General features: G+C 48.9%; 11 protein-coding genes across 11 annotated transcripts; 8 read left to right on the forward strand and 3 right to left on the reverse strand.

Moving 5' to 3' along the window:
- The first annotated feature begins 1,174 nt into the window (after nucleotides 1–1,174).
- On the forward strand, nucleotides 1,175–2,113 carry BDV37DRAFT_111823 (uncharacterized protein). Its single transcript, XM_032078386.1, has 2 exons — nucleotides 1,175–1,900; nucleotides 2,003–2,113. Exon 1 carries the CDS (start codon nucleotides 1,343–1,345, stop codon nucleotides 1,820–1,822), a length of 480 nt encoding a protein of 159 aa, XP_031946662.1. The 5' UTR covers nucleotides 1,175–1,342; the 3' UTR covers nucleotides 1,823–1,900; nucleotides 2,003–2,113.
- A 2,006-nt stretch (nucleotides 2,114–4,119) lies between these two features.
- On the forward strand, nucleotides 4,120–5,302 carry BDV37DRAFT_278299 (uncharacterized protein; the record flags this gene model as incomplete). Its single annotated transcript, XM_032086013.1, has 6 exons — nucleotides 4,120–4,178; nucleotides 4,243–4,269; nucleotides 4,331–4,568; nucleotides 4,628–4,735; nucleotides 4,804–5,133; nucleotides 5,192–5,302. The coding sequence occupies 6 exons, from the start codon at nucleotides 4,120–4,122 to the stop codon at nucleotides 5,300–5,302; spliced, it is 873 nt and encodes a 290-aa protein (XP_031946663.1).
- A 470-nt stretch (nucleotides 5,303–5,772) lies between these two features.
- BDV37DRAFT_237239 (HNH endonuclease signature motif containing protein) lies at nucleotides 5,773–7,473 on the forward strand. The gene is made up of 3 exons (XM_032080703.1): nucleotides 5,773–6,463; nucleotides 6,518–6,591; nucleotides 6,651–7,473. The coding sequence occupies exons 1-3, from the start codon at nucleotides 6,235–6,237 to the stop codon at nucleotides 7,419–7,421; spliced, it is 1,074 nt and encodes a 357-aa protein (XP_031946664.1). The 5' UTR covers nucleotides 5,773–6,234; the 3' UTR covers nucleotides 7,422–7,473.
- A 247-nt stretch (nucleotides 7,474–7,720) lies between these two features.
- On the forward strand, nucleotides 7,721–10,303 carry BDV37DRAFT_111841 (uncharacterized protein). Its single transcript, XM_032078387.1, has 3 exons — nucleotides 7,721–8,816; nucleotides 8,865–8,967; nucleotides 9,024–10,303. Exons 1-3 carry the CDS (start codon nucleotides 8,019–8,021, stop codon nucleotides 10,133–10,135), a joined length of 2,013 nt encoding a protein of 670 aa, XP_031946665.1. The 5' UTR covers nucleotides 7,721–8,018; the 3' UTR covers nucleotides 10,136–10,303.
- On the reverse strand, nucleotides 10,303–11,308 carry BDV37DRAFT_111884 (OB-fold domain-containing protein). The gene has a single exon (XM_032078390.1). It carries the CDS (start codon nucleotides 11,125–11,127, stop codon nucleotides 10,471–10,473), a length of 657 nt encoding a protein of 218 aa, XP_031946666.1. The 5' UTR covers nucleotides 11,128–11,308; the 3' UTR covers nucleotides 10,303–10,470.
- Nucleotides 11,309–12,530: 1,222 nt separating this feature from the next.
- Nucleotides 12,531–13,629, forward strand: BDV37DRAFT_268026 (uncharacterized protein; the record flags this gene model as incomplete). Its single annotated transcript, XM_032084111.1, has 3 exons — nucleotides 12,531–13,302; nucleotides 13,378–13,475; nucleotides 13,549–13,629. The coding sequence occupies 3 exons, from the start codon at nucleotides 12,531–12,533 to the stop codon at nucleotides 13,627–13,629; spliced, it is 951 nt and encodes a 316-aa protein (XP_031946667.1).
- A 342-nt stretch (nucleotides 13,630–13,971) lies between these two features.
- Nucleotides 13,972–15,732, forward strand: BDV37DRAFT_278304 (glycosyl hydrolase; the record flags this gene model as incomplete). The annotated part of the gene is made up of 2 exons (XM_032086014.1): nucleotides 13,972–15,559; nucleotides 15,629–15,732. 2 exons carry the CDS (start codon nucleotides 13,972–13,974, stop codon nucleotides 15,730–15,732), a joined length of 1,692 nt encoding a protein of 563 aa, XP_031946668.1.
- Nucleotides 15,733–15,842: 110 nt separating this feature from the next.
- Nucleotides 15,843–18,113, reverse strand: BDV37DRAFT_268028 (Zn(II)2Cys6 transcription factor; the record flags this gene model as incomplete). The annotated part of the gene is made up of 5 exons (XM_032084112.1): nucleotides 15,843–16,327; nucleotides 16,420–16,554; nucleotides 16,623–17,002; nucleotides 17,056–17,487; nucleotides 17,536–18,113. The coding sequence occupies 5 exons, from the start codon at nucleotides 18,111–18,113 to the stop codon at nucleotides 15,843–15,845; spliced, it is 2,010 nt and encodes a 669-aa protein (XP_031946669.1).
- A 210-nt stretch (nucleotides 18,114–18,323) lies between these two features.
- Nucleotides 18,324–19,284, reverse strand: BDV37DRAFT_111859 (putative DRAP deaminase). The gene has a single exon (XM_032078388.1). The coding sequence runs from the start codon at nucleotides 19,201–19,203 to the stop codon at nucleotides 18,535–18,537; it is 669 nt and encodes a 222-aa protein (XP_031946670.1). The 5' UTR covers nucleotides 19,204–19,284; the 3' UTR covers nucleotides 18,324–18,534.
- A 192-nt stretch (nucleotides 19,285–19,476) lies between these two features.
- Nucleotides 19,477–20,913, forward strand: BDV37DRAFT_237257 (DnaJ domain protein). Its single transcript, XM_032080704.1, has 2 exons — nucleotides 19,477–19,744; nucleotides 19,849–20,913. The coding sequence occupies exons 1-2, from the start codon at nucleotides 19,600–19,602 to the stop codon at nucleotides 20,592–20,594; spliced, it is 891 nt and encodes a 296-aa protein (XP_031946671.1). The 5' UTR covers nucleotides 19,477–19,599; the 3' UTR covers nucleotides 20,595–20,913.
- A 1,101-nt stretch (nucleotides 20,914–22,014) lies between these two features.
- Nucleotides 22,015–24,676, forward strand: BDV37DRAFT_237260 (universal stress protein family domain protein). Its single transcript, XM_032080705.1, has 4 exons — nucleotides 22,015–23,270; nucleotides 23,324–24,090; nucleotides 24,164–24,225; nucleotides 24,279–24,676. The coding sequence occupies exons 1-4, from the start codon at nucleotides 22,217–22,219 to the stop codon at nucleotides 24,442–24,444; spliced, it is 2,049 nt and encodes a 682-aa protein (XP_031946672.1). The 5' UTR covers nucleotides 22,015–22,216; the 3' UTR covers nucleotides 24,445–24,676.
- The last annotated feature ends 203 nt before the right edge of the window (nucleotides 24,677–24,879 follow it).

The raw sequence follows: 24,879 nt of genomic DNA on the forward strand, positions 1-24,879 counted from the left end.
AAAAAAAAAAAAAAAAAAAAAAAAAAAAAAAAAAAAAAAAAAAAAAAAAAAAAAAAAAAAAAAAAAAAAAAAAAAAAAAAAAAAAAAAAAAAAATCGAAGGAGTGGTCACCCACCAGGCAGACTGCCTGAATACAGAGAAATGGCTCTTCAATGTGGGCAAGTTGAGAAGGGAGAAAAGAATCCGCGGAAAGACACCGCACACGCACAACCACCCCCCATAGTTAGTATCCACCCATTACAAGCCACGGTCGGGAAATGATCCATAAGGGGATGTGATCCAACCAGCCGGGAAGCAACGAGTGGATATTTAGTGGGACTTCTTATTGCACCGGAGGAGTCGGGGAACGCGGAGCCCCACTCGGCGCAGGCCCGTCCCTACTACCCGACAAGCCAGCCATGGGTCAGGACCCCTATAAGCCAGTAGAAATTATGTTTAGTGAAGGATCGCTGAACGGAATGGGGCCATTCTTGCACTAGGGGAACTGCCTGAAGGACCCCCGAATTGGCCTGACCCCCGAGCCACTATTAACAATTTAGCATGCCACTAACTGGTGACGCCGTTTTATTCCTTTGGAATTCCAGAAGGTTTAAGGAGGTTCGTAGAAACGGCAGAGAAGGAACTAGAGGCACAAGATGGTCCTTCTAGCTGCTTCGTAGTGTCGACAAGATGGTCGTATATTGGTCAGCAATCTGACTAGGTTCATTTCCGAGACCCGTTGGAACAAACTAATTGCGATGGTGTTGCCGTGTGCCGTAGAGGATCACCAAGATATCCCTCGTATAACATGGTTAAGCGTGCTTCTGGAACAACCGTAGAGATCGCTGTCAAATTGCCACCTGACGTATTCCATAGGAGATCAACCGTTGCCTTCTGCCGCGAGGAGACCAGAGCGCAGCGCAGCGCGCTGGATTTCCTCGATGATCCCGCAGGACCATCGATTATATTATCTACCCGCTACCAAGGAATACAATCCAGTCTATCTTGGCGTAGAAAGGGGATGTGATTGCTCAATCCCTCAATTTGCCTTGCAGTAGGCCGAGGGTATCTGCATTGATTCCGCCTGAGGTGCATGTCAGATCGTTGCTTGGGCCCCTGGTCGTGTCAGTTCAAGATAATTTCGAAAACCCGACGGAAAGGGTCAACAAAAAAGTACCTCCTTTTCGATGGATCCCTCCTCTTTTCTTTCCCACAATTTCTCCCAACTGTCTCTTATTTCACCCCATGGATATTCATGCACATCATATTCCGTACTGTGTACAGAGTAGTCCATATCGCTATCGCTATCCATTTTGAGACTAAATTATCGGAGAAGAAAATCCTTGAACCAGCTCGGTTATGTAATGACGCTATATCTGCATAGCCATCATCATCTATTTGAAGCCTCCATGCGGTTGGGCAGAAACCGCTCTGTACAATTCCAAAAAAAGAACACCGAGAAAACCTCTGTCATGACATTGCCCTTGTGTAATATCATCATTCCTAAGTTGGCAGGTCAAACGATAGGGGCAAAACAAAGCACAACAGGAAAATATAAAAGAATTTCAATTAAAATAAAATTAAATAAGATAAAAATATTCCGATTCGGCTCCTCAGGCTTCTCTCGATTTCATCAAACCTCAGTAAATGTAATATTATTGCTCAGTACCTACTCAGCCATGGACACTAGGACCTTGACCCAACTTAGGAAACCTCGAAGAGTGCCAACGGGCCGTGCAACGTTCTTCCAGGTAAGCCATCGAGATTGTCGTTTCTCCTTTACAATGGCCGAGTCCCGAGTCTTTAGAAAGATCATGGAGACTCTCGTGTTGTCCTTCAATTAGTGAGATTGATCATGCCATTTCTGGTCAGGTGCCGAAAACTCATGTCCCTGTCATGGAGTTTCCACCAATATTGATGCTGTATAGTCCCTTCGCCACTATTCATGGGTGTCCGTCTTTTTCGATATCTTTGCACCAGAAGTTGCAACACTATTCTTCCATAGACTGACTATGTTCATTTAGATTAGGTTATGTTTGGGTTGGCATATGTAGTAACCATCTCAACCATTTGGCCGTCCTTACTGGACTTTTAGGTGATCGTCTGCCCTGCTTCTCTCACAGCATGGAAGACATAAACTCGGGTTGGCCTAGTTCGCCAGTCTCACCCCCTGTATTGCCACATTTCTTGCATTCGGTGAGGGCTACATGCAGGGCTATTTTGTCTTGTGCTCCCCGACTCCAGGCCAAGCAGGCGCCGCAAGAATTCGGGTTGGTTGGGTTATAAGATAATAGTATAGCAGGCTTTTGTTTTGACAGAAGAGCATGATGGTAACTTGGGGGCCTATCAATTATCGTGCATGCACAGCAGATGATGCCTTGGGACAGATACTACTCTGTTGCTTACCCCTAGTATCCAGCCAATCGCCAGAGGAAATTGTCCGGTCGCCAGGGATTCCATACCCGCCAGTTTACCACTTTCCGTTCAGTAGACTTAGGTATGGCATGCTGGGAGCATATGTCTTCCAGATCATTTGCAAAGCACTCCGAGAAATGGTCTCTACATGGTGATATCGCTTGAACTCCTCGGAAATCCACATGTTAGCTCGGCATATCTTAGAACGCAAACTAACGACAAAGCAGGTGAACGTTCTGTCTATATGAAAGAACCAAGCCATGTGTCGGATCATACTATTCTCTAGACATGCGCCTCAGTAGCCGTTCCTATCGATTCCCGGCCACTGACCAACTGTATCATCTGACCCCCAATCCCCGTAGCCCTTGCAGTATATACGAGGCGTGCAACGTCAGCCCATATGTCAGCACACGCGTGGCTTTGGCACTTCCTTGAGTCATTCATCATGGCTGAATTTTCCGATATGCATCTACTGCTGTTGTGAGTAAATGTTCGGGTACGGGCTGGATTGAAGGGGACTGGATCACTTCATACAAACTCTTTGGATTTAGTGACTGTCAGTGGAGATTGTACATGCAACACAAAAGAATATAAAAGATGCATGTCAACGTTGAAGGTCGTGCCAAGCAGATATGGACATCGACCCACTTCTTCCAGATGGGCTCTGTACTGACTGTGAAACCAATGGACGGCAATAACACTAGGCTACACAAGTTTATACAGTTTGAGAATCCCACGGAGGTACTGACTTGTGTATATCTTGTTCGACGGAAAACATAACAAGCTTTATGCTTTGACGTGCCATCAGCATTCAGGGCAAACACATCAGGAGTTCACTTGAGGCAGACAGAATTCGACCCATCTTACCTTGTTTCCATACTCTCAATACTTTTACTTCTCGAAATAACTTTATCTGGTCTGTAAATGGAAAGCCTCATTTCCACTGCAACGAGTTGCAAAAACAAAGCCAAGAGTTATTGGGGGCTTCTGAGTATACTAGTACTTCCTACGACGCAAGACGAAACTACAGATCGTAAGCAAATAAGGCGGTTTAACTAACATTCAATTATTTATTAAATTGTCTTTTTTCAGATGCATACATTACTCAGTCAGAGCCAAGTCTAACTGACCTACCACAAGAGTACTAATCTGGAGCTCATACACCAGGTATTCTGCAACTTAATTATCACGACATACATACTAGTAGTAGTGGGCGTATACCTCCCGTTTGGCATACTTGTCACACAAACACTCCAAACAATATTGGGACCAGTAAAAGGTTGCCATGGGCAGAACAAAAACAGAGTGAATGCAACCGGAGGCGAGGTGAATCTTGATACTACTCTCACACATCCAATCCTTCTTCTCTTCTCACTTTCTTGACAAACTTCTAGTCAAATAAATACTCTTTGATTGCTCTTTGACAGTGGTCTCTAATCCTCACCTTGAGTGGGCTTATTGTGATCTTTCAAACTTTCTGTGAAACATGTCTATTCTCTACGCAGGTTTCTTCTAGTGTCCTTAAGTCGCATATTTCAACTCTGAGCTCTGCCTCCACCCTGCACAAACTACACTTCCCTCATCTTCAGCACTTTTACATCAGCTCCCCAGCATCACTATCAATCTTGTCCCATCATCATCGTCTGATACACTGACCCTTTTCACTTCTTCCGGCTCCACGCGTATTCCCCTCTGATATCCGTCCTTGTGTTCCACTTATATTACGATGGGTGACAAAGTGAGAAACGCATATGCTGGTGGCTATAGCGATGCTATCAAGAGACAGTAAGTTGATCCTTGTCTGCGTACCGGATCCATAGGAAATGGACTTACTTGCTAACAACACTAGGCTTGAGAGGGTGGTAATCCCCGACAGGTTCGACTGCTCCTTCATTATCTAGCTGAAGTTTACGAAGCTTATAGTCATTCTGTTACAGAGTCAAGTGCATGGCATGCAACAAAATGCGCATGCAGAGCGCATACTCCAAGAGACAGCTCGATGTCCTGCGAAATGCCATAGTCGTCCAAGGCGGTCGAGCCCTCACTGGTCGTGGCCACGCCAAATGCAGAGAATGTGTGGGTGGTCAGACTGTGGAGCTCCGGTGCGTTATTTGCGACGAAACCAAGGGTCTTGAGGAGTTTGCAAAGAACCAGAGGCATGATCGTGATCATGCAGTAAGTCTTTAGCAACCTTCCTGCGTATAGTTTACAAAGCTAATGGTGACTTTCCATAGAGGTGTTTGGCTTGCGTGCAGAACCATACGGAAACTGAGCCTGTTCTCGAGGAACAAAAACTGCTAGCAGAAAGCGATATGTCCACCGCTCAAGATACTACCACGTCTGTAAGTCCTTTGCTAAGATTAGCCTATCTTGCATGACCAAACTATTCGTCGCATTAACGAACCCGAAGAGCCAGGCGGACGACGGTTACGCATACAGTACTGCGTACGGGGAAGAGGATGACGATAACGATTACTACTCCGTAGGGGGCGGGGTCTGGGTTGAGCCCGAATGCCCTCAAGGCAACCCTCCCACTAAGAGTAAAGAGCGTGAATATACTGGTTACGACCAACAGGGTATGCCCCATCGCCTTAGCACTCCTATCGCGGCGCCGAGAAGCGTGCACTCTGGCTGGGCATCTTGGGGGATCGAGGCTAGTTCTGTGCAAGCAAATACTCTTCGGGCCGGCAAGCCCTCAGCTTCGGCGCAGAAAAAGACATCGAACTTCGCAAAGATCCCGGTAAGGCTGATATAATTGACGCTACAATGGTTTAGAACTGACTCGCACTTGTGTCCAGAAAATGAGAGTCGAGCGAAGCGATCCCTGGACACCACGCACACCCGCTCCTACCAGAGAGAATTTGGCATATGAAAAGGGTGAGCATGTTGACATCGAGGATTTTCTCTGAGTTAGCAAGAACCGTGGTTGAGTCCGGTAAGGCCCCACTGATTCCATATGGGACATTTCCATGGTTAACCTGCCGAGCCCCTTAGGCACCTCCTGAAGGACCTCATGACATTGCGGCTCGGCCAGGGCATATGATTGTTGCTAGGGGTGTCATTTGAATTTCAAAATTTCATGCCCGTGACATTCTGAGGGTCTGAAAGAAGTTTTAAATCGGTCTTGAAAGGAGTTTTCGCGCTGATATCTTATCCCTAAGGATCTGAAAGGCAGGTAGAAAATTGTAGAAATTGAAGCAGTTCAGGCAATTAAAATCGCTTAGGAATGACTCTATTTAGAGCTCTGAAATCAATTATAATATCAATATCTAGGCGGTTGAGGCCTACGGCCCCCGCCAAAAATTAGATATCAGTATTAAGGGTACTCCGTACTACTAACCTACCTGGGAGTCGATCAAGCCCAGCTGACCCACCAAGCCCCTGCCCTGGTTACCTGATTCGCTTATTCTCGGACCCACACACGCGATTCCTCCAATCCTCTCCCTCCTTGCTCCTTCCTTCATACAGAACTACTTAGTACCTAGTAGGACTACGCAGGACTACTATACTACATCCTAAGACAACATCCTCATCAAGCGGGTTGTCTGTTGGTAGTAAATCTGTCTCCCCTCCACTATTCCTCCTTTGTCTCTGTGTCTCATCTCCTGACACCGTTGCTACTCCTGCCAAAACTCGCGGCACTGATCTGCTCTGAACCTTCCTGCTGATCTGCTTCCTACCAACCTTCCAGCCTAATAACCTACTGCATGAGATATGGTGGTCTGCGTTCATTGATCCGAGGATCACTTGCATGGTCACATCTTTACTGTCTTGACGGACTGCAGTAGCAGACGTCACTCACCCGTTCGGTTGTCGACACCTTTTGTGTTCCCTTAACATCATGGCGTCAGAAAACACTGCTGTTGATGCTGATGCTATACCTGAGGTATCAGACATTCGCCGACGTGAGCTGATTGAAAAGCTCGGCTCAATAGTGCCGGAAGTTGAGAGCACAACTTGGGCACTGTTGTGGTTATCCGATATAGAACAACTTGAGGACTTCTGTAGTATGAAAAGAGGACCACTTTTACTGGCATTCAGGGCTCCCACCCGTCAGATCTTAATGCAATGTAAGTAATATACCCTTCTACCTTTTGAGTACATATATACTAATCTATGCCAAGGGGCCAGTCGTGTGCGTAATATAGACCCAGCGAAAACACTAAAGAGAAAACGCTCGGAGTCTATAAAGGAAACGGTAAGGTTATATGTGTTATTTGTCACAGTATACATAGAAGCACAGCTAACACTAGTTAGTGCGTCATACGGGATAGATGTTGTGTACTCACCGGTAAAGAAGAGCCCATTGAAGTCGCACATATATATCCGTACGGCATGATGGGCAAGCCAAAAACCGAGCACGAACAGTTTTGGCAGTATCTCGAATCCTATTGGGATCTAGAGAAAATCCAGAAATGGAAAAATGCTGTTCTAGGTGAAAATGGAACGGAGGTATTACAGAATGTTCTGTGTCTCTCTCGGGACTCACATGGTTTATGGGGCAAAGCTCGTTTTGCTTTACAACCACTCGAAGTATCTGTTGACCATAAAATCTTAACAGTACGGTTTTTCTGGATCCCGATATCAAAATATATGAAGACGATGGATCTTAAGACGATGCCATCTATCCCATCGAATCTCGGTCATACCGGAAAAAGAATCAAGCTTTTCAACTGCGAATCAGGAAAGCAAAATTATTCAGGTGATATTATAATAATTACAACACCTGATCCTGATGAATATCCTCTGCCGTCTTTTGAACTGTTACAAATGCAATGGCTCTTAACTCGAGCATTGGGGTTGAGCGGTGCCGCCGATCTTGATTCGGAAGATTGGGACGATAGTGACTCCGAGGAGGAGATGGAGCTGGTGGAAAGGCCACGAGGTCGACTACACAACTTGCAAGAAAATGAGCCCCCTTCAAGGGCCCATAGCAGAGCTTCCAGCAAAGCAGCGACAGCCTCTCGCAATACATCGCGCAATTCATCTCGCAACATTAGCATGCCAGTTGCAAGTCCTCGGCGCTAGGTAGTACATTGATGAGGGTCAAAGCTGAGGAACAAAAAAAAGGGAAAAAAAAAAAGGGAAAAAAAAAAAAAAAAAGTACGATGCATCTGGGGATGTGCATGGGCGGTGACGTATGGCTGGCGTTGGCGGCTGAGATCGAATTAGTTCAATGTTTAAACTCTTTCTGTTCCTCGTGATTTTTTATATGATTATTATTTCTCTTCCACCTCTATCGGAAAACAATGCAATGATCATTTTTATTGCTGCTGCTTTGTTATCAGACTTTTGCATTTTACGCTTTCTCTAGACAGCTGCAACTGTGTGATTGTTCAAGACCATTTATTCATACACCACACGAATTGTTTCACGCTCCACTCACTCCCCACAAGACCCCTCCATATCGTCACTTGCTCTTTGTCACTCTGCTCGCGCTTCTTTTTCCTTTGTGCGCACAAAAGCCACTACAACGAAAAACGTTGCCACTTGCGATTTGGCCGTAATTTGTCTCTTGATTCATTTATCGTTTCCCTTTTCTAACCGTATCGATCACTACCACTCCGACCACCTCGCCGAGGGAAACCCACGACAAGCGACTCGACGCCCAAGACCATTTTCCTTATGGCTTACGATGGATATCAGAACAACCCAGCTCCCTTCTATCAACCGGGCAATGCGAATCAAATGAATCCCAACGAGCCCCGCACTTCGTCTTACACGCCGCCTTATCCATCGCAGTATGGCCATGAGCGCCACAATATGCCGCAACCTCAAGTTCCTCCACCCCCAGCAAATCCATACGCGGATGTTCAACCTCCCCCAACGCAGCTGCCTACCTGGCAACAGCCTTACAATGGGAGGATCAACGAGGCTGTTAACTCCGCATTTCACAAAGCTGACACATCTACCTATCTATCCCCGGAGGTTTTGACCCAGATAACGGCGAATGTCATCCAACAGCTCAAAGAGACGGGTTTGGAGAACCTACAAAGCGACCAACACCAGCCCCCGCAGCCCCCGCCTCGGCCGCCCAAACAATGGGCAACTGCTGCGCATACTACGTACTCCAATGACTTCGCCTCTTCTCCGGGCATGGCGACACAAGATACTTCAGCCTCGTCGTCCCACGTCGCCTATGATAATCCCGCTTATCAACCACGGCCACCGTCTACGGGATACTCCGGCAGCCCCCATCTCCAACCCAGAGCATCCCCGGCACTGCCATCAGAAAGACGAGGATCTCCAGCTAGTCAGATGAGTGACCATAACCAGAGAATGGAATCCCGACCAAAACCACCGTCGAGAGAGGCCACCATCACGGAGCTGACGACGCTAGAAAGAATATGGGGGACGCTTTTTGAGGATGGAAAGCCAACTAAGAAACTGACTCAGTTCTTGCGTGGGATTGCTGTTCACTTGGTGAGTATTACTCTATGTTGATGAATCCTTCATCTAACCTAAGGCCAGATCGAAGACTACGAACCCAAGAACAGTCTAGTCATACTTCCCGCAAAGCTACAGAAGTTTTATGAAGACACCAGAGTACCAGGGGACTATTATCCTTGGAAATGTAAGTTGGATTTGGTACTCCTTTGTGAGCGGGCACAGATAACCTTTGCCACTTAGATATCTTCGATGATGAGACGTCGCACGTTTCGAGGTTGTTCCGAGAAGTCAAAGCCGAACACCATCTCGTGCAGGAAGAGAATCAGCTCCATGATAGACCATATATTCCTGGCCTCACGCCGCGAGGCTTTGAGACATGGGCTACCTTGATGATACAAGTCAACCCCGAGACGGAATATAAGCGACTGCAGAAAGCAGTGCTGAACATGCCTATTAGCAACCCAGACAACAGAAAGGAGAGGTTTCCCAAGGAGATCCCACAATCGTTATTCCCTTTCGAAAAAATACTAAAGCCTGAGATGCAACAACATATAAAGGAGTGTATACAGGAGCATTGCAGAGTTGACTTGGATAAGGAGTTTGAGAAATTCAAAGCGCATCACGAAGGCTCTGCCACATCCACTGCCGCTCCGGGTCCTTCACACAGTGAGCGAGAACGAAAGCCATACCAGGCGTCTGTTTCCACGGTGGTAGACAGTGATGATGAAGAACTCGACATTCCTTCACGCCCCATAGAACGACAGAGGAAACCATACACCGCGCATCCGGGAGGTGGAAAGGAGTATGGTGACTTTCAAGAACCTACCCATCGGCATGCATCCTCGTTTTCCGCAGGCTCCGTTCCAAGGGATACTTTAGCTTCCTCGGAGCCCAGAGCTTCCGAGTCTCAGGGCCTTGATCCTACCTACGTTCGACCAAGCACTACTCAGCCTCCTCTAACCACGATGAGGCGGTCAGGGAGCCCGCCACGAGGATCCAGGGTAGGTAGTGAATACAGACACTCTGAGGGTGATTTGCTGGGGTACAATGGTAGCCCTGGATACGGAGTCGACGATGTTCACTATTACCGTTCTGGCGCCTCAGCCAGCTCAGGAGACATACTTGAAGACAATCGATTCTACCGAGACTCTAGCCGTGATGAAGACCAACGACTGTACGAGTCTCTCCGAGAGCGTGAACGGGAGCGCGAGAAGAACAAATATAACGATTACATTCCCCATCGAAGCAGTTGGGATGGAGAAGAAGGCTACTATCGCGACGCACCCGGTAGCCAAGGAGGTCCAGTTGGCAGCGGTAGTGGGTATGACTACAAGACGTATACCTATAAGTGATGACCCGAAACGAACCCCATCGTGGCTTTAGCATCTTGAGTTTTCTTTTTTTGTTTCCCCCTGTACCTGTTCTGCCACGATTTGAAGTTTTAAAGTGATTCCCATGATGCACTCTTTCTTTTTTTATATTTGTTGTTTGCTTTTGCGCCTAGCGAGTCATTTCTTGCAATGAGTTATGTGTCACGGCCATCTATTTAGTTCCGCTTCATGTAACATATCATTAAGTTGTGCTTTTCTTGGCACTGCGATACCTCTGCTCAAGCCATGTTGAGTCTATAATATATTTTTCGGTAGGGTTGCACAACACAGCGTTCAATACGACTGCTTCAACTGTGCTATACTTTTCTTTCTCCGAAGTCACGCATGAATTTTGCTCCAGCATCCCGGCTATGCAAAGCCTCCTTGGCTCTGAGTCTCTCTTCTCGCTCCCATAACTTCTGGATTCTCCTCTGGTCCTTCTCCTCCCGCTCGATCCGTCTTCGCTGCCGTCTTTTTATCCTCTCCTGCTCTTCCTCAAGTCTCTCCTCTTCATCATCCGCCTCGTAGCGCAATCTCTCAACCTCCTCTTCCGTCAAACTCCACGGCACGGAAAGCACCTCAACAAGATATCGACTCCGCTGATCCAGAAACCGCATTTCGGCGTTTGTATCCTGGACCACAGAAACCCGCTCCAATTGAATCTGCATTGTAGCCCGAAACATCGATAACGTCCCCTTCACCTGTGCCACGACGCCCGGGACCAAGGCCGTTGTATCCACGGTTGTCTTATTTGTAGCTGCGACATGTTTAGTCGCACATGCAGACTGCAGGTCCCCTCTTCTGCCGCTTCGAACGGACTGGTCACCATCGTCATCGGTAATTGGGGCTTTGAGGACAATGACGTCGATTGTTGCGCCACTGCTGTCGTCGACCGTGAGGATGGTTAGTGTGGGGTATTCTGTCCGGGCGACGATGATGCCGACTAGAGAGACGAAGCGGATAGGGTGGTTCATGTAGAAGAATGTGGATTGGTCTAAATTGGACGTTAGACGTAGTCTTATATACCTATGTATACTACGCGAACCGCCGAGCAATGAATTGAATCCTTAACATGAGATATGGAAATCCGGCACCCTGAACGAATAAGACCATGCATGTTGCGTATACTTTCAACTGAAGCGGCGCCGTTCATCTGGGATACAATTCAACAATCCCAACTAAATAAACGAACACACCCTCTTTCCCCAGGGAAACAATCCGAAACGAACATAAATGCACAGGCTCAAAGCAAAGCAATAAACCAGTAAATAACCCACAGAAGTTTTGAAAATAACAGTAGTACCATACCTTCAAATCCACCCCTCCTTTTAAGTAGATGCACATCTACTGCTCCCATCTTTACCCAGGCGAAATGCGTCGGGGATGCTCGGAAGCAGAATGCTGGGTAAAAGACGAGTTCGCCATCGTCGACTGTCGCCATCGGATCATTTTTCCGGCTGTGGATGCTGGGAGATGGACTGTTGAGGTTCGGTTTTGGGGTTGTTCATTGTTTGCTGATCATGCTATCGGTTGGTCACGTGTATTTACTATCGGGGTTGTTTTGTTGGTGCCTTAGGCTGTTATATGATGTCAGATCTCACCTACTATTACTTCTGTATATGTGAGCTTCTTGTGGAGATTTGGGTGTTATACGCGCTGAGTGGATTGTGACTTAGATTTCTTGAGGGAAATTTTGTTTAAATGAGGACTAATCTAAGGTTTTGTGGTTTTGTAAGCTGAAGGATTAAGTTCGTGTTCGTGGAAGCCTATGATATATATCTCCAGGAGCTTTGGAATATCAGCCCATAGCAATTAACTCACCGTTGAGCTTTGGATCATCATTGAGCTCTATTTTTCTGATAAAGTCCTTTTCTTCTCCTTTCCCTTTTCAAGATAAAAAACTAGACTAAATTGCTACTTTTCAATAGTTGATGCTCATCAACCGTCATCAAAGAGGAGACTCATTCCAGTCGGAGACTTTCAATGCATAGTGAAAGATAGATAGGGCGGCGGACAGAGGGAATGAATGGTGGATCTTAATATAATCCTCTAGCTCAATAAGTGGAGCTGAATCCCAGTTTATATCAGGATTGCAAGGAAAAGCTCAACAGTGCCTTGGTGATCCACAGTCAGAGCAATGCGTCGCAGCGGCAGATACAGGAAGACGCTTGTCGATCCATAACCAACAATTCTCACCAAGTGCTCAAAGAGCCACTTGCACACGCCGATCGGGCGACGAGGGATCATGTGGTCCCACATCTAATCTCCCATACGACGCGGGGTAAAAGCTTCCATTGATCTTCCAACTGCTTTCATGTCCGCGGAAAACACAAATCCAGTGAGCAATTTCGGATAGAGATCGACTATATTCAGTACAATGCATTCGACTAAAACGATCTGCATTGTCGGCGTTACAGGGAATCAAGGTGGTTCTGTTGCTCAGCGATTCCTCCAAGACCCCACTTATCATGTCCGGGGCCTAACGCGCAACCCCTCTTCGAGCAAAGCCCAGGAGCTCGCCGCGCAGGGGATAGAGATTGTCCAGGCTAACCTCGACGATGCGGCTAGCCTAAAGCCAGCTTTTACGGGCGCCAACGTTATCTTCAGCGTCACCAATTACTGGGAGCCATTCTTCCGAGCAGACTGCCGACAGAAGGCTGCTGAGCTGGGCATATCCTGTCGCAAATACGCCTACGATGTTGAATACCAACAGGGCAAGAATATTGCTGATGCAGCAGCGGCAACTGCCGACACTTTAGATGAAAATGGGTTTCTTGTGTCGACATTGAGCCACGCTGGGAGGTGTAGCGGGGGCAAATTCGAAGAGCTGTACCATTTTGATGCCAAGGCAGACGTCTTCCCAAGCTACGTGCAGAGTAATCACCCAGAGCTGTCTCGGAAGATGTCTTGCGTGCAGACGGGATATTTCATGTCCAGCTACAAGCTGGTCCCGGATGCTTACTTCAGGAGAGCTGAAGATGGCTCCTTTGAGATGACGTTCCCTACTGCCCCAGACGCAGCGGTACCTCATTTCCATGTCAATGCGGATATGGGGCATTTTGTATATGCGGTGGCTAAGATGCCGCCTGGGAAGAGTTACATAGCTGAAGGCACGACGTGCAGCTGGGCGGACTATATGAGATTATGGAGTGAGGTGAACTCTGTGCGAGCGTCCTATCGGCAAATCTCGTTGGAAGATTTGATAGATCGAACACCAGACGCAGAGTTCGGTCGGGAAGTGGGGGATATGTTTGCATATTCGACCGAGCCGGGGTACGATGGTGGTGAAAGAGAGCTACTGCATGCGGCAGATATCCGAAAAGTAAGTTATACCATGCTTCTTTCCAATCCTCGAGCTCTTTCATGCAATCAATGCTCATTTGTCATGTGGTTAGGCCGGAATAGACTGTCCAATGACTAGTTTGGAACAATGGATGAAAAACGAGGACTGGTCGAGCGTTTTGCAAAAGACCTAAGCAGAAAGTCAGAAGAAGAGAGCAACATCTAAGTGTTCGGCCCTGACTGTCCCGAAAGAATCCATGTTTACCCTGCCCACATCGTCGGATTCTCTTGTCTGTTCCCCACAGATGCGCGGGGTAACAAGTTGATTAGTGGCTTTATATTCATCCATAAAAGGCAGTCCCTTTTTAGCCTGAATACCCATGCCGATGTGCGTCAATTGGTTAATGCTCTGGATTCAATATCAAATGATCGGCAGTAACCCCAGTTCCCCACAATTTACAGCCAGGTATAAAAGCCGCTGATAGATCATGCGAGACATGCACCAACCATGGACTAGTAAAGGCTTTTCGTGCATCATGCGGTCCCTTGGATTCTCAGTGTTGTCCTTTCTAGCATTGGCGACTTCCGCCCTTTGCCAGCCAACTGGACTTTCGCCATACACGAATCCAATCCTGCCCGGATGGCACTCTGATCCGTCATGTGCCTATGTCGAAGAAGAAGACACAATCTTCTGCGTGACATCGACGTTCATCGCATTCCCCGGGCTACCAGTCTATGCCACAAAAGATCTCCAAAACTGGAAACAAGTCAGCAACGTCTTCAACAGACCTAGCCAAATTCCATCCCTCAGCAACACCACAAACCAACAAGGAGGGATCTACGCACCAACACTCCGCTACCGCAACGGAACCTTCTACCTGATAGTCTCCTTCCTCGGCCCAGAGGTCAAAGGCCTCGTCTTCACCTCATCAGATCCATACAGCGACGCCGCATGGAGCGACCCACTGGAATTCTCCGTCCGAGGCATCGACCCGGACATCTTCTGGGACGACGACGGCACCGTATACGTCACCTCAGCCGACGACGCCCGAATTCAGCACTACTCCCTCGACCTCCAAACCGGAGAAACCGGCCCCGTAACCTACCTCTGGAACGGAACGGGGGGTGCCTCGCCCGAAGGACCCCATCTGTACCGCAAAGACGATTTCTATTACTTGATGATCGCCGAAGGAGGCACCGAGCTCAACCACGCAGAGACAATGGTCCGGTCCAAGAGCCGCACCGGACCGTGGGAGCTCTGTCCCCATAACCCAATCCTAACGAACAGGAACACAACCCAGTACTTCCAAACAGTCGGCCACGCCGACTTGTTCCAAGACGGGACGGGAAACTGGTGGGCCGTGGCCCTCAGCACCCGGTCTGGACCCGAATGGAAGAACTACCCCATGGGCCGCGAGACGGTTCTAGCCCCTGCCACCTGGGACGAAGGAGAGTGGCCCGTCATCCAGCCGGTGCGAGGCCAGATGCAAGGACCGCTGCCGCGAGAGAACAAAGACGTAAAAGGCGATGGGCACTTTGTCGGCGAGCCGGATGATGTTACTTTTGCTCCGGGAGACTCGATCCCTTCTCATTTCTTGTATTGGCGGTATCCGCAGACCTCGAACTTCGCTGTATCCCCACCAGACCACCCGCATACCCTCCGTTTGACGCCCTCCCTCTACAATATCACGGGAAATGCCTCCTTCACTCCAGACCAGGGTATCACCCTCATCACCCGTCTCCAGACAGATACCCTATTCACGTACAGCGTGGACGTCGCATTCGACCCCCAGGTCCCCGACGAAGAAGCCGGCGTCACCCTCTTCCTCACCCAGGCGCAACACGTCGATCTGGGCCTGGTATTACTGTCATCACAAAACGGGACGTCCTCTCCGGCATTCCGACTCCGGGTCGAAGGCCAGGGGAACTATGAGGGCTCGCTTCCGGGGAAGATCGTGCCTGTTCCGGAGGGGTGGAGGGGAGAGCCGATCCGGTTCCAGATCCAAGCCGTGAGCGATACTCAGTATGAATTCTCGGTTGCGTCGGTCAAAACGCTAGCGAAGAGGGCCGTTGTTGGATATGCGGATTCGAGGATTGTTAGTGGTGATACTGGGAGGTTTACTGGTGAGTCTCCTTTCCTCCTTTCTTTGTCTTGGGCTACCGGGAAGGCAAACGATGTACTGATGGCATCAGGTACGCTTGTTGGCGTTTACGCGACGAGTAATGGTGGATTGGGGACTACGGAGGCGTATATCAGCAATTGGAGGTATGAGGGACAAGGTCAGAAGATTGATTGATGTTTATCTCTTTTGTTTCTTGCACACTTTGGTATATATACTTTTGCACAATGCATCATGTCTACATTGAGTCAATAACCGTCCTATACTATACATCCTCATACGACAAGTCAAAGCACCCCGTGATTCCCGGCCTCATAAGCCCCGAATCCATCCATCTCCATCCACCCCAGCCCATACAACGACCCAAAATCCCACTGATTATCGAACGAAATATCCGGATTCGAAAAGGGAAGAATATCCGGTAACAACTCCGCGCCACCCATACTCTGCATTGCTGGACTCCTCCCATCGCCTTGAATAGGAAGTGGTTTCCCATCTCCACCCTGCTGCAGGTGTAGGTGCTGCTGCTGCTGCTGCTCACCGCCAACAATATTGGTCCCCCTTACATCACCATCAAGGACCTTCGACACCGACTCCTTACATTGCGAGATGCACATCGTCGCCAGATCCCAGCCGTCTTGGGCGGCTGTTTGGAGCTTGGTCCAGAGGTGTTGGAGGCTTGTTTTGCAGGTTGAGATTATAGTTTTGTCGGTGGATTCGATGGTGCAGCGGAGCAGGATTATTACGGTTAGGATTAGGTGGTGGGCTGTATCTGGATTTTGGGGTCTTGATGTCAGGGGGGTGTATGTGGGAGGGGGGTTTTTCAAGGGAAAGTGGAGGGGAGTGTGGGTGTGTAGTACATACATGGAAGCCAGAATTCTTGTAATTGGACTTTGCTGAGGGAGCAGACGTAGTTTACGATTTCTTGGGCGGATTTGCGGAGTTGGGAGAGGTGGTAGCGTGTTGTTTGGAGACGGTCGATGTCTGTTGATAGGGCTGCTGCCTTAATTTTGTCCACTTTTAGCTTTCTTTTCCATGGAGGCTGTGTTGAGCATGAAGGGGGTTACTAACATGTAGAGAAATTCGGTTCAGCAGTAATCGGACGGCAAGATAGCTTAGTTGTAGACTGCTCGATCCAGATACTCTGGTGTTCTCGTTATTGTTTCGGCGGAGGTAGTTCGGTAGACGATCCTCCCATTCGTCTAGGTCTGTTTCGAGACGGCGGATCTGCTTCCAGGTCTCTTTTGGGTTGGGATTTAAGTCATAGACTAGTGGTAGGACTTCTCCCAGGATTTCAGTGAGGGTGCAAAGGTGGATGAATGAGTTTGCAGCTTTGATGCGCGTGTCTGATTGGTTTGAATCTGTGATGATGTCCTCCAGCATAGGGATAGGCACGTCGTATCTAGATTTGGTTATGGTGGGACTGATGCCATGGGCAAAGCTTGACCTGCAAGTTTGGTTAGTGGGAGCTATCACCGAAGGCGATAGAAGCTCACTAACCAGCGGTCATGGATGACGACTGCCCACCAGAGACGAATGCGCAGCGACTTTTCGCTCTTGGGCCGTCTCCAATTGGTCGGGTCACGGTTTAGCCCTAGAGTCTGAGCGAGGGTAACTGCCCGGCCGTTGTTGATGGTGTTCACGAGCATGGAATAGATAGGTCGCCCACCCATGTCCAATAAAACCGAGTACATGGTCGACAACGCAGGCGCTAGAAAGTCCTGTTGCAAAGCCTCTACAGCCAGGTTCCATATAAAATACACGTCCGGCTTCGGAAATTGCCTGAGCATAGGCGAATGATGCCAAAGAACTAAGGACACGGAAAAGAAATAGCAGACTAGGACAGGCGACAGCTTGTCGCCGGCTTTATACAGCTCCATGAATAGTTGCTCATCAAGGAGAGGGAACGCCGGGTGGATCTCTTCGAAATACCTTATCAATGTGAGTGGTGCAATAGATTCAAAGGGGTAGTTGACTTACAATCGGACCAGCTCATCGGTATACGGTTGAATGACTTGCATCACTATCTCTTTCTGGCGCTTCCCCGGATTCGCCGCCATCGACAGGCCTTCTCTCCGCCGGGGAGCTTTAAGGTACACCATCGGAGTATCCGAGGACCCACTTCTTTCTCCAGGAGATAGCGAACTGGTTTTAGAAGACATGTATCGCTCCAAGATTTTTATGTCTTCGGAGATGACAGGACTGGCAAACATGGACAGTTCGACCTTAGAATGATCTTGACCTGGAGAGCCATGATAGTCACGCCCGATATGTTCTTGGCCAACTTCACCATCGGCCGGAGCCGGTGAAGGTACTTTATCAATGGGAGCGGAGGGTGCAATTCGTGATGTTTGGGGACGTCGCTGGTCATGCTTCACTCCACGGCGGGGCCTAGAGGACGATCTAGGGCTACTAGATATTATACAAGGAACTTCCTGTAGGTTGCATAGCACACAGGGCTGGTCTGGAGTTCCACCGGTACATCGACGCTTAAATCGGCGACAGCGTTCACACGCGGGAAATTTGTGGGAGCGGTATGGTCGTCGTTGTTTTTGCATGATGTAGGCCGCTATGACTGTAATTTATCTCTGATTTCCATACACTTAACCTGTCTGAAAGTATACGAGACATTGGGGACAATATCTCAGTCGTATCCAGCGGAAATCCTCGGAGACGCCTCTTTCCGGCGGAAAAGATGTGGGGTAAGATAAGATAATGGCGACTGCAGCTCAACCACAATCTATGCCATCAATGCCAAGAGAAAGCTGCAGAGAACTAAAATCCTTCTCGGCGCAGGGATAACTGCTGACTCTGGAGCTTGGAAGAAAGGCTGGCAGGATTTTTGAGGCATGTGACTGCGTTTCACGCGAGGGGCCACCATAGCTGCGGTATCAGGAAGGTATGTATGTATGTATAATACGTTATCTCTAGCATTCATGATCCGTCATATTGCATGTATCTCGTGCTAGGACAGCTGGATCAGCCGAGCAAGTTGGCTTCCACCATTCTTTTCTTGGGATTCCTTTGCGCTTCCTGCTGTCTGCGCCGCTCGTCATCACTGATGTCATCTAGGTTGGTCTCAACTGTGTCCAAAGCGGCCTTGACCTCCTCTTCGCGATTATCATGCCCAGCCACCGCCACCTCCAGGATATCCCTCTCCAGCCCATTGACCACCTGCCAATCAATCCCGGCAGCTGTCAACATCTTACACCCCTCTGAGCCACCGACAAATGTCCCCGGCTCCTTGACCCCGAAATATACCTTCTGGATGCCCTTGCGATCCCCTTGACGAGTCCGGATAATCCTCTGTACACATGGTAGATTGCCCGACAGTCGCTTCCCGCATGGCTCCATTGTGACGTACATGACTAGCTTTCGATCTGGTTCAGATGGCAATACCTCCCACACGCGGTCTTCTGGCACGGAATGCACGGCGGCGTAGTTAGACAGACAACACTGTTCGGCGTGCGTATTACCCGCGAGTTCCATTGTGTAGCCAGTCGAGACAATCCGGTCGTCTTCAGTCTTGTAATCGCCTTCTTTGCGGGAGACGAGAATGGCGCCGACGCGAAAGTTGGTCGGGCGGGGTGGGGATTTTTCGGCCAGAGAGAGGCATTCTCGAAGATATTTGATATGTGGAGATTGCATGATGGTAGTATACAGAAAAATATAGCAATGTTTCAATGAGAAAACAACGATTTAAGGTATCAAGCTGGTATATACATCAGAGAACCGAAGTTAAATCAATTTAAGTGCGAAAGACTAAACGGAAATAGATTAAAGATCAATGACATCGAAGGCGGGGAGAGCTCCATTGGCCGGTCTAACCCTCTTGGGTAAGTAAAATGGTTTTCCCAATGGGCGCGTCTCAACGCGTCTCTTGCTGTGAATCAATTCACTTCAACTTTTCTGTTAGTGTTTTCTAGCCCTTTGCTCCTATTCTTTCTCTGCGCTTTCTGTCTTACTGGATCTTTGGAAGGCGGTGAGCTGTGATCATTTCTCTATTATCTGATTTTCTTTTCACACTTCTTTCTACCTTTCATTATGCCACACGAAGATGACGTCCCCGATATCCCTGAAGAGGCTCCCCTTGAGACCGACCTCTATGAGACCTTAGGGGTTCAAGGGGATGCGACAGCAGATCAGATCAAATCCGCGTACAGGAAGCTGGCGTTGAAGCATCATCCCGGTGAGTAATGCCCATTTACATACGCTTGGCTAAGTGTACTATATACTTGATACTTCAGAATAAGAAAGCTGTGAACAATTGACCCGATTCTAACAACACAACAGACAAGGCGCCGGAGGATCAAAAAGAAGAAGCAAACAAGAAGTTCCAGCAGATCGCCTTCGCCTATGCGATTCTGTCCGACGAGCGCCGCCGCCGCCGATTCGACCTGACAGGGAGCACCGCCGAGGCAGTGGACGAGGATGACGACTTCAACTGGACAGACTTCTATCGTGAACAATTTTCAAGTGCAATCGATGTAAAGGCGCTCGACAAATTCAAGCAGGAGTACCAGGGCTCGGAAGAGGAAGAGAGCGACCTGCTCGCGGCGTTTGAGAAATACCGAGGCGATATGGACAAGATCTATGAGTCGGTCATGTTGTGTAACGTGCTTGATGACGATGAACGCTTCCGCGCCCTCATTGACAAGGCGATTGCCGATGGCAAGGTAGAGAAGTACAAGAAGTACTCCGAGGAGCCGGAAAAGAAGCGACAGCAGAGACTCAAACGTGCGCAGAAGGAAGCCAGAGAAGCCGAGGAGGCTGCTAAAGAACTGGAGGAGAAGGACGAAGTCAAGGGGACTACAAAGGCGAAGAAGGGAAAGAAAAAGAAGACCTCTGCTATGGATGACAACGATCTAGTGGCTCTGATTCAGCAGCGACAGGCTTCCCGTGCCGAGTCATTCTTTGACCAACTGGAGGCGAAATATGCCCCTGGCAAGAAACGAGGGGCGAAGTTTGAGGAGCCTCCCGAAGAAGCTTTTGAAGCCACTGCAGCTCGACGCAGCTCGAAAAAGAAGAGGGCTACATAGGTGATGCGCGTGGACCGAACTCTATTGGCTGATTTTGCACTTCCTCTTGCTTCTTTTTGTTCGTTGATACTGTCTATTGTTTTTCTGGTGCAGGAGTTCTGGGAGACCCCTACGGATATTTCTTGGTCCTACTGCTTGTTTTGATTTTAGGGAACTACATCGTCATACAGCGAGATTCGAACGACCTGGACTTTTCATGTTACAAGACATAGGTCATAAAGACGAAACTAATGACTCCTTTTTTTTTTTGTGTGTGTGTGGTAATTCTATTGAAGGGCATCTTAACATTATGATTAGCGCACCGTGAATCCATTGTTCTACATGTACATAGAGTCCCGACAGTTGTAGGTAATACGAGTCAGCAGTACCACCCCTGGTCAATTATTAGTATCTAGATCCTGCTTGGAGAGGCGATGATTGGCAATGGCGTGAATGAACCATTAGGCTACAATTGATTCTCGTGTAACGGCGTTGGTACCCATTCAAATCCGAGTAAATTCACTGGGGTTAAGCCACCGTCTCGTCTTCATGCACCTTGTGATAGACGCAAGGGATTGACAGCAACACCAAATGGGGGAGTGATACTAATGACATCGCCGGCATAGAGTTCAGCCCTTTTGACATTGGATCTTCGTTTCTTTTTCCTTATTTTTCCTCTAAATTATGTTTGATTCCTTCCCCCCTCCTTCTGTTCTCCTCTCAGAAGCTCAGATCAAATCCCTCTCTCTGTTGCCCCGCCATAAATGCCCGAGCTCTTGGTGAGTGCCTCTTGAGTTTTGTGGGATCCTTTTTTTTTTCTTACTTTTCCTTTTTCTTTGCTTTTTTGTGCTGATCCCCTTTTTTGAAGCGAAACCTTCTGTCAGATATCCTTTGCGGCATCGACTCTGGTTGCTGATCACTACGAAGTTTCTTTGATTTCATTCTGTGGCCCGACGGTCGTGAAAAGTGGATTCCTCGGGGACAAAGAAGCAGAAGAAGACCCTCTGGACTCTGGAGAGCTCCTGCCGTGGGTGCCAACTGAAAAAAGGGTCCCTTGCAGACCAACTTGCGAGCTTAACAACGCCCAATAATAATTGATTATATTGATTATAACCCCTCTTCCTCCCTGGACTGGACACCAATCGTCCGTCGCTTCGAATCACCACCACCGCAGTGGCGACGTCCCTCCCCCAAAACAAGCCCTCCCAAGGACCATTGTGATTCAAGCCAAAACAAAGTCTCCTCTTCTTGGCAGCGACCGGAGAGAAACTAGTGGAAGATCGCCCGTGATACACACGGCTGCCTACACGTGGAAGAGGAGTTGTTAAGTTTTTAAAACTACCGACTAAAGACGGTGGTGAGATTTGGATCGACTTGACATTTTCTTCTTCTTCAAGCAGCCCACAGGGTGGTTTTGTTGATCTTCTTCAGCCCCCCATTTGCACACTATACGGTTTATACTAGAACGACCAAACAGCGGCCGCCGCCGAATGCACAAGTGCGGACGCCCCCGTCCAGACCCGAGCTAAAGCCGTCATTAGGCGGTCGATCTCCACATTCCACAGCTGTTTGGCCAGCCTCGTGATTCTGGTACGACTCGGTTCTCCACAGCTTATCAACCGCCGCAGGCGGCGCCACACACGATGCAGCACTACTACAGTAGGAAACCCGCCGCAATGTCGCTGGAAACCGCTCTGGAAGAAGAGCGCCGTGAGCTTGTTCATGAATATGAAGGTCGCAACGGCGCAGGCTCGCGGCGGAACTACAGAACAACCCCGACGGCCCCGGCGCGGAGCCTGCTGGATATTGCTCCATCGCCTGGGGCCCTGCCTCCACGGCATGGGTCCATCGCCGGCATTGGCGTCGGCGTGACTCCCCCTTCCGCGCGACGCAGCTGGCATGAACCTCTAGTTACAACGACATCTAGCACTGCACCTCCTCCTGCCAAAAAAACTTCCACCCCACGACGCACCACATCGGCCGTTGCTCCCCCGCCAATCCCGCAAAAGAAATCTTCCGCTGATTCCGAGGACGCTCCCCGCAGATCCAGCGACCCGCTTTCGGTCACCAAGGATAACAAAACCGATAATATCAGACCCCGGCCGAGTATTCGCTGGGACGATTCGGTCACAATGCCGCCTAGCGTTCTCTCTCAACGGCGTGCGAGCCAGGCACAGGAAAAACCGCCCACCAAGGCTCTGCAGGGCAGGAACGCCATGGCAGCGGTGATGTCTGGTCTGGATATACGGGTCGGGTTGCCGAGTTTTACCAGAGGGAGAAGCTCATCACGGAACAACTCAGCGCGTGGGACTTCGTTGGACTCGCGCATGTCCCCAAAGAATCGCTGGCTCAGCCCGAGCTCTCGGAGCCCGGCATCCCAGTCGACCAAACCGACAGTAGAAAAGCCGAAGCCGACAGAGATGGAGAGTACTGGTAAACAGCAACCTGCTAGACCGGCAGCTCGCCGCCAATCATCCGACGACGATGTCCGTTCGCCAACGCTTGGAGATGAACGTTTGGAGAAAGACATGTACGACAGCGAAAACAACCTAATTGAAACCAGTGAAGAGGAAATTGATGATTCTACCTCGAGCGATGATGAGGCTAGTTCCGAGCGTGGACGAAAGAAAACCTCTGACCGTGCTCCTCCTATCGGGGACAATGAAACGAGCCTCTCAACGCCTGATTCGAAAGAGCGTATGTGTCCCTCTGCTCGCTTTTATCTCTTATAATCACTAACATAGCAATAGAAGCGTCGGAGGATAGCCCCGACGACAAATCTGAGAAATCGGAGTATACTCATTCGGCGAAACAGGGCCCAATCCCGAAGAAGCCTGAGGTTCATCCTCGGACAAGCTTCGACACTGCTTCGGCGGCCAATACCCCCTTTGGATCGGAAGATGAGGCGGAGTTGTCTGACATCAAACGGGCGCAGAAACTCGGAATCCAAATGTCCGCCATTGACAGTTCCGTGCACAATAGGTCTATCCGGACTATCATCCGCGGCGACTATACCGGCCTATCAGAACAAACGGAAAGTGGTCGTCGCCGCCAGCGCAAGTATCTGGTAACTACAGACCTCAGTGAAGAATCCGTTTATGCCCTGGAATGGACGATCGGCACGATCCTTCGAGATGGTGACACGATGTTTGCCGTTTGTGCTATTCATGAAGAGACCGGTGCGCCAACCTCCGTTCAAATTGGGGAGGGCGCCAAAGCTATGCAGGATGCTGCGGCCGTTGTGGGGTCGCAGACCGAAGAGACGGTGCAGCAATCGCAGAACGACTCGTCCACCAATTTATCTCGTGCGCTCTTGAGCCGACTGGGCTCGGGAACAGACAGCAAACCCAGCTCTGTAGATTCTCGGGGGATGTCCAAAGCGGAGTCCGAACGCGTTCATGCGGTTGAAGTTATCTCACAAACGTGTGTCCGACTCCTCAGAAAGACTGTGTTACAGGTACGGGTTGCCGTTGAGGTGATCCATTGCAAGAGCCCTAAACATATGATTACCGAAGCTGTACGTGGTGCAACTATGGACCTTTTCCCACCACTCTCTACTCGAAGCGACTGACATATTTTTTGTTTTCTAGATCGACGGCCTTGAGCCAACTCTTGTCATTGTCGGTGCCAGGGGCCGGAGCGCTTTGAAAGGGTAATTATTAATCATCCTACTCGAAAGAATCTACAAAAGCTAATGACTTGCAGTGTACTTCTCGGGTCATTTTCCAATTACTTGGTCATGCATTCTTCGGTTCCGGTCATGGTCGCGCGGAAGAAGCTGAAGAAGCAATCCAAGACCAAGAAGACAAACATTCGTCTCTCAAATAATCTGTCAACACCCAAGAAACTAGCAATGGCAAAGGTAGATTAGGTTGACAGACAGCACACCTCTCGCGTTTTCATTTCGGATAGCTGGACGGTTTCTAGCCACATGGCGCATGTCTTTTTTTCGCTACAGTTTCTCGATCATTTACCTTCAATTCTCAACCTGTATGATTATGAATTATTGTTGCCATGATGGACGAAGGTGCCCGTTTTGCCTATCTTTCTTTCTATTTCTCTTATCAACTCACGAAGGCTGCTTTTCTCTTTTCTTTTCTTTTCTTTTCTTTTTTTTTTTTTTTTGAATGACGCCCCTACACGCATTGTTCCATGTGGTTTAGGGATCAGTTTGATATGACAACGATCAGCACAAGGATATCCTCATGACACTTGAATATCAGAATAAAATATAATAAGTTGGGACGAGTCCCCTAGGCCGCTAAAATTGTGTTTCATATGTTATGTAACTATGTGTACTGCGCAG

Source organism: Aspergillus pseudonomiae, assembly GCF_009193645.1.
Source record: "Aspergillus pseudonomiae strain CBS 119388 unplaced genomic scaffold BDV37scaffold_3, whole genome shotgun sequence".
NCBI lineage: Eukaryota > Fungi > Ascomycota > Eurotiomycetes > Eurotiales > Aspergillaceae > Aspergillus > Aspergillus pseudonomiae.

What these genes read in the sequence shown, in the direction of transcription:
- BDV37DRAFT_111823 (XM_032078386.1), top strand. Translation starts at nt 1,343, where the DNA reads ATGACGCTATATCTGCATAGCCATCATCATCTATTTGAAGCCTCCATG.
- BDV37DRAFT_237239 (XM_032080703.1), top strand. Translation starts at nt 6,235, where the DNA reads ATGGCGTCAGAAAACACTGCTGTTGATGCTGATGCTATACCTGAGGTA. An exon ending in CCGTCAGATCTTAATGCAAT is followed by an intron (nt 6,464 to 6,517) that starts GTAAGTAATATA and finishes ATCTATGCCAAG; the next exon opens with GGGCCAGTCGTGTGCGTAAT. An exon ending in CGGAGTCTATAAAGGAAACG is followed by an intron (nt 6,592 to 6,650) that starts GTAAGGTTATAT and finishes AACACTAGTTAG; the next exon opens with TGCGTCATACGGGATAGATG.
- BDV37DRAFT_111841 (XM_032078387.1), top strand. Translation starts at nt 8,019, where the DNA reads ATGGCTTACGATGGATATCAGAACAACCCAGCTCCCTTCTATCAACCG. An exon ending in GTGGGATTGCTGTTCACTTG is followed by an intron (nt 8,817 to 8,864) that starts GTGAGTATTACT and finishes ACCTAAGGCCAG; the next exon opens with ATCGAAGACTACGAACCCAA. An exon ending in GGACTATTATCCTTGGAAAT is followed by an intron (nt 8,968 to 9,023) that starts GTAAGTTGGATT and finishes TTTGCCACTTAG; the next exon opens with ATATCTTCGATGATGAGACG.
- BDV37DRAFT_111884 (XM_032078390.1), bottom strand. Translation starts at nt 11,127, where the DNA reads ATGAACCACCCTATCCGCTTCGTCTCTCTAGTCGGCATCATCGTCGCC.
- BDV37DRAFT_111859 (XM_032078388.1), bottom strand. Translation starts at nt 19,203, where the DNA reads ATGCAATCTCCACATATCAAATATCTTCGAGAATGCCTCTCTCTGGCC.
- BDV37DRAFT_237257 (XM_032080704.1), top strand. Translation starts at nt 19,600, where the DNA reads ATGCCACACGAAGATGACGTCCCCGATATCCCTGAAGAGGCTCCCCTT. An exon ending in GGCGTTGAAGCATCATCCCG is followed by an intron (nt 19,745 to 19,848) that starts GTGAGTAATGCC and finishes ACAACACAACAG; the next exon opens with ACAAGGCGCCGGAGGATCAA.
- BDV37DRAFT_237260 (XM_032080705.1), top strand. Translation starts at nt 22,217, where the DNA reads ATGCAGCACTACTACAGTAGGAAACCCGCCGCAATGTCGCTGGAAACC. An exon ending in AACATATGATTACCGAAGCT is followed by an intron (nt 24,091 to 24,163) that starts GTACGTGGTGCA and finishes TTTGTTTTCTAG; the next exon opens with ATCGACGGCCTTGAGCCAAC. An exon ending in GGCCGGAGCGCTTTGAAAGG is followed by an intron (nt 24,226 to 24,278) that starts GTAATTATTAAT and finishes AATGACTTGCAG; the next exon opens with TGTACTTCTCGGGTCATTTT.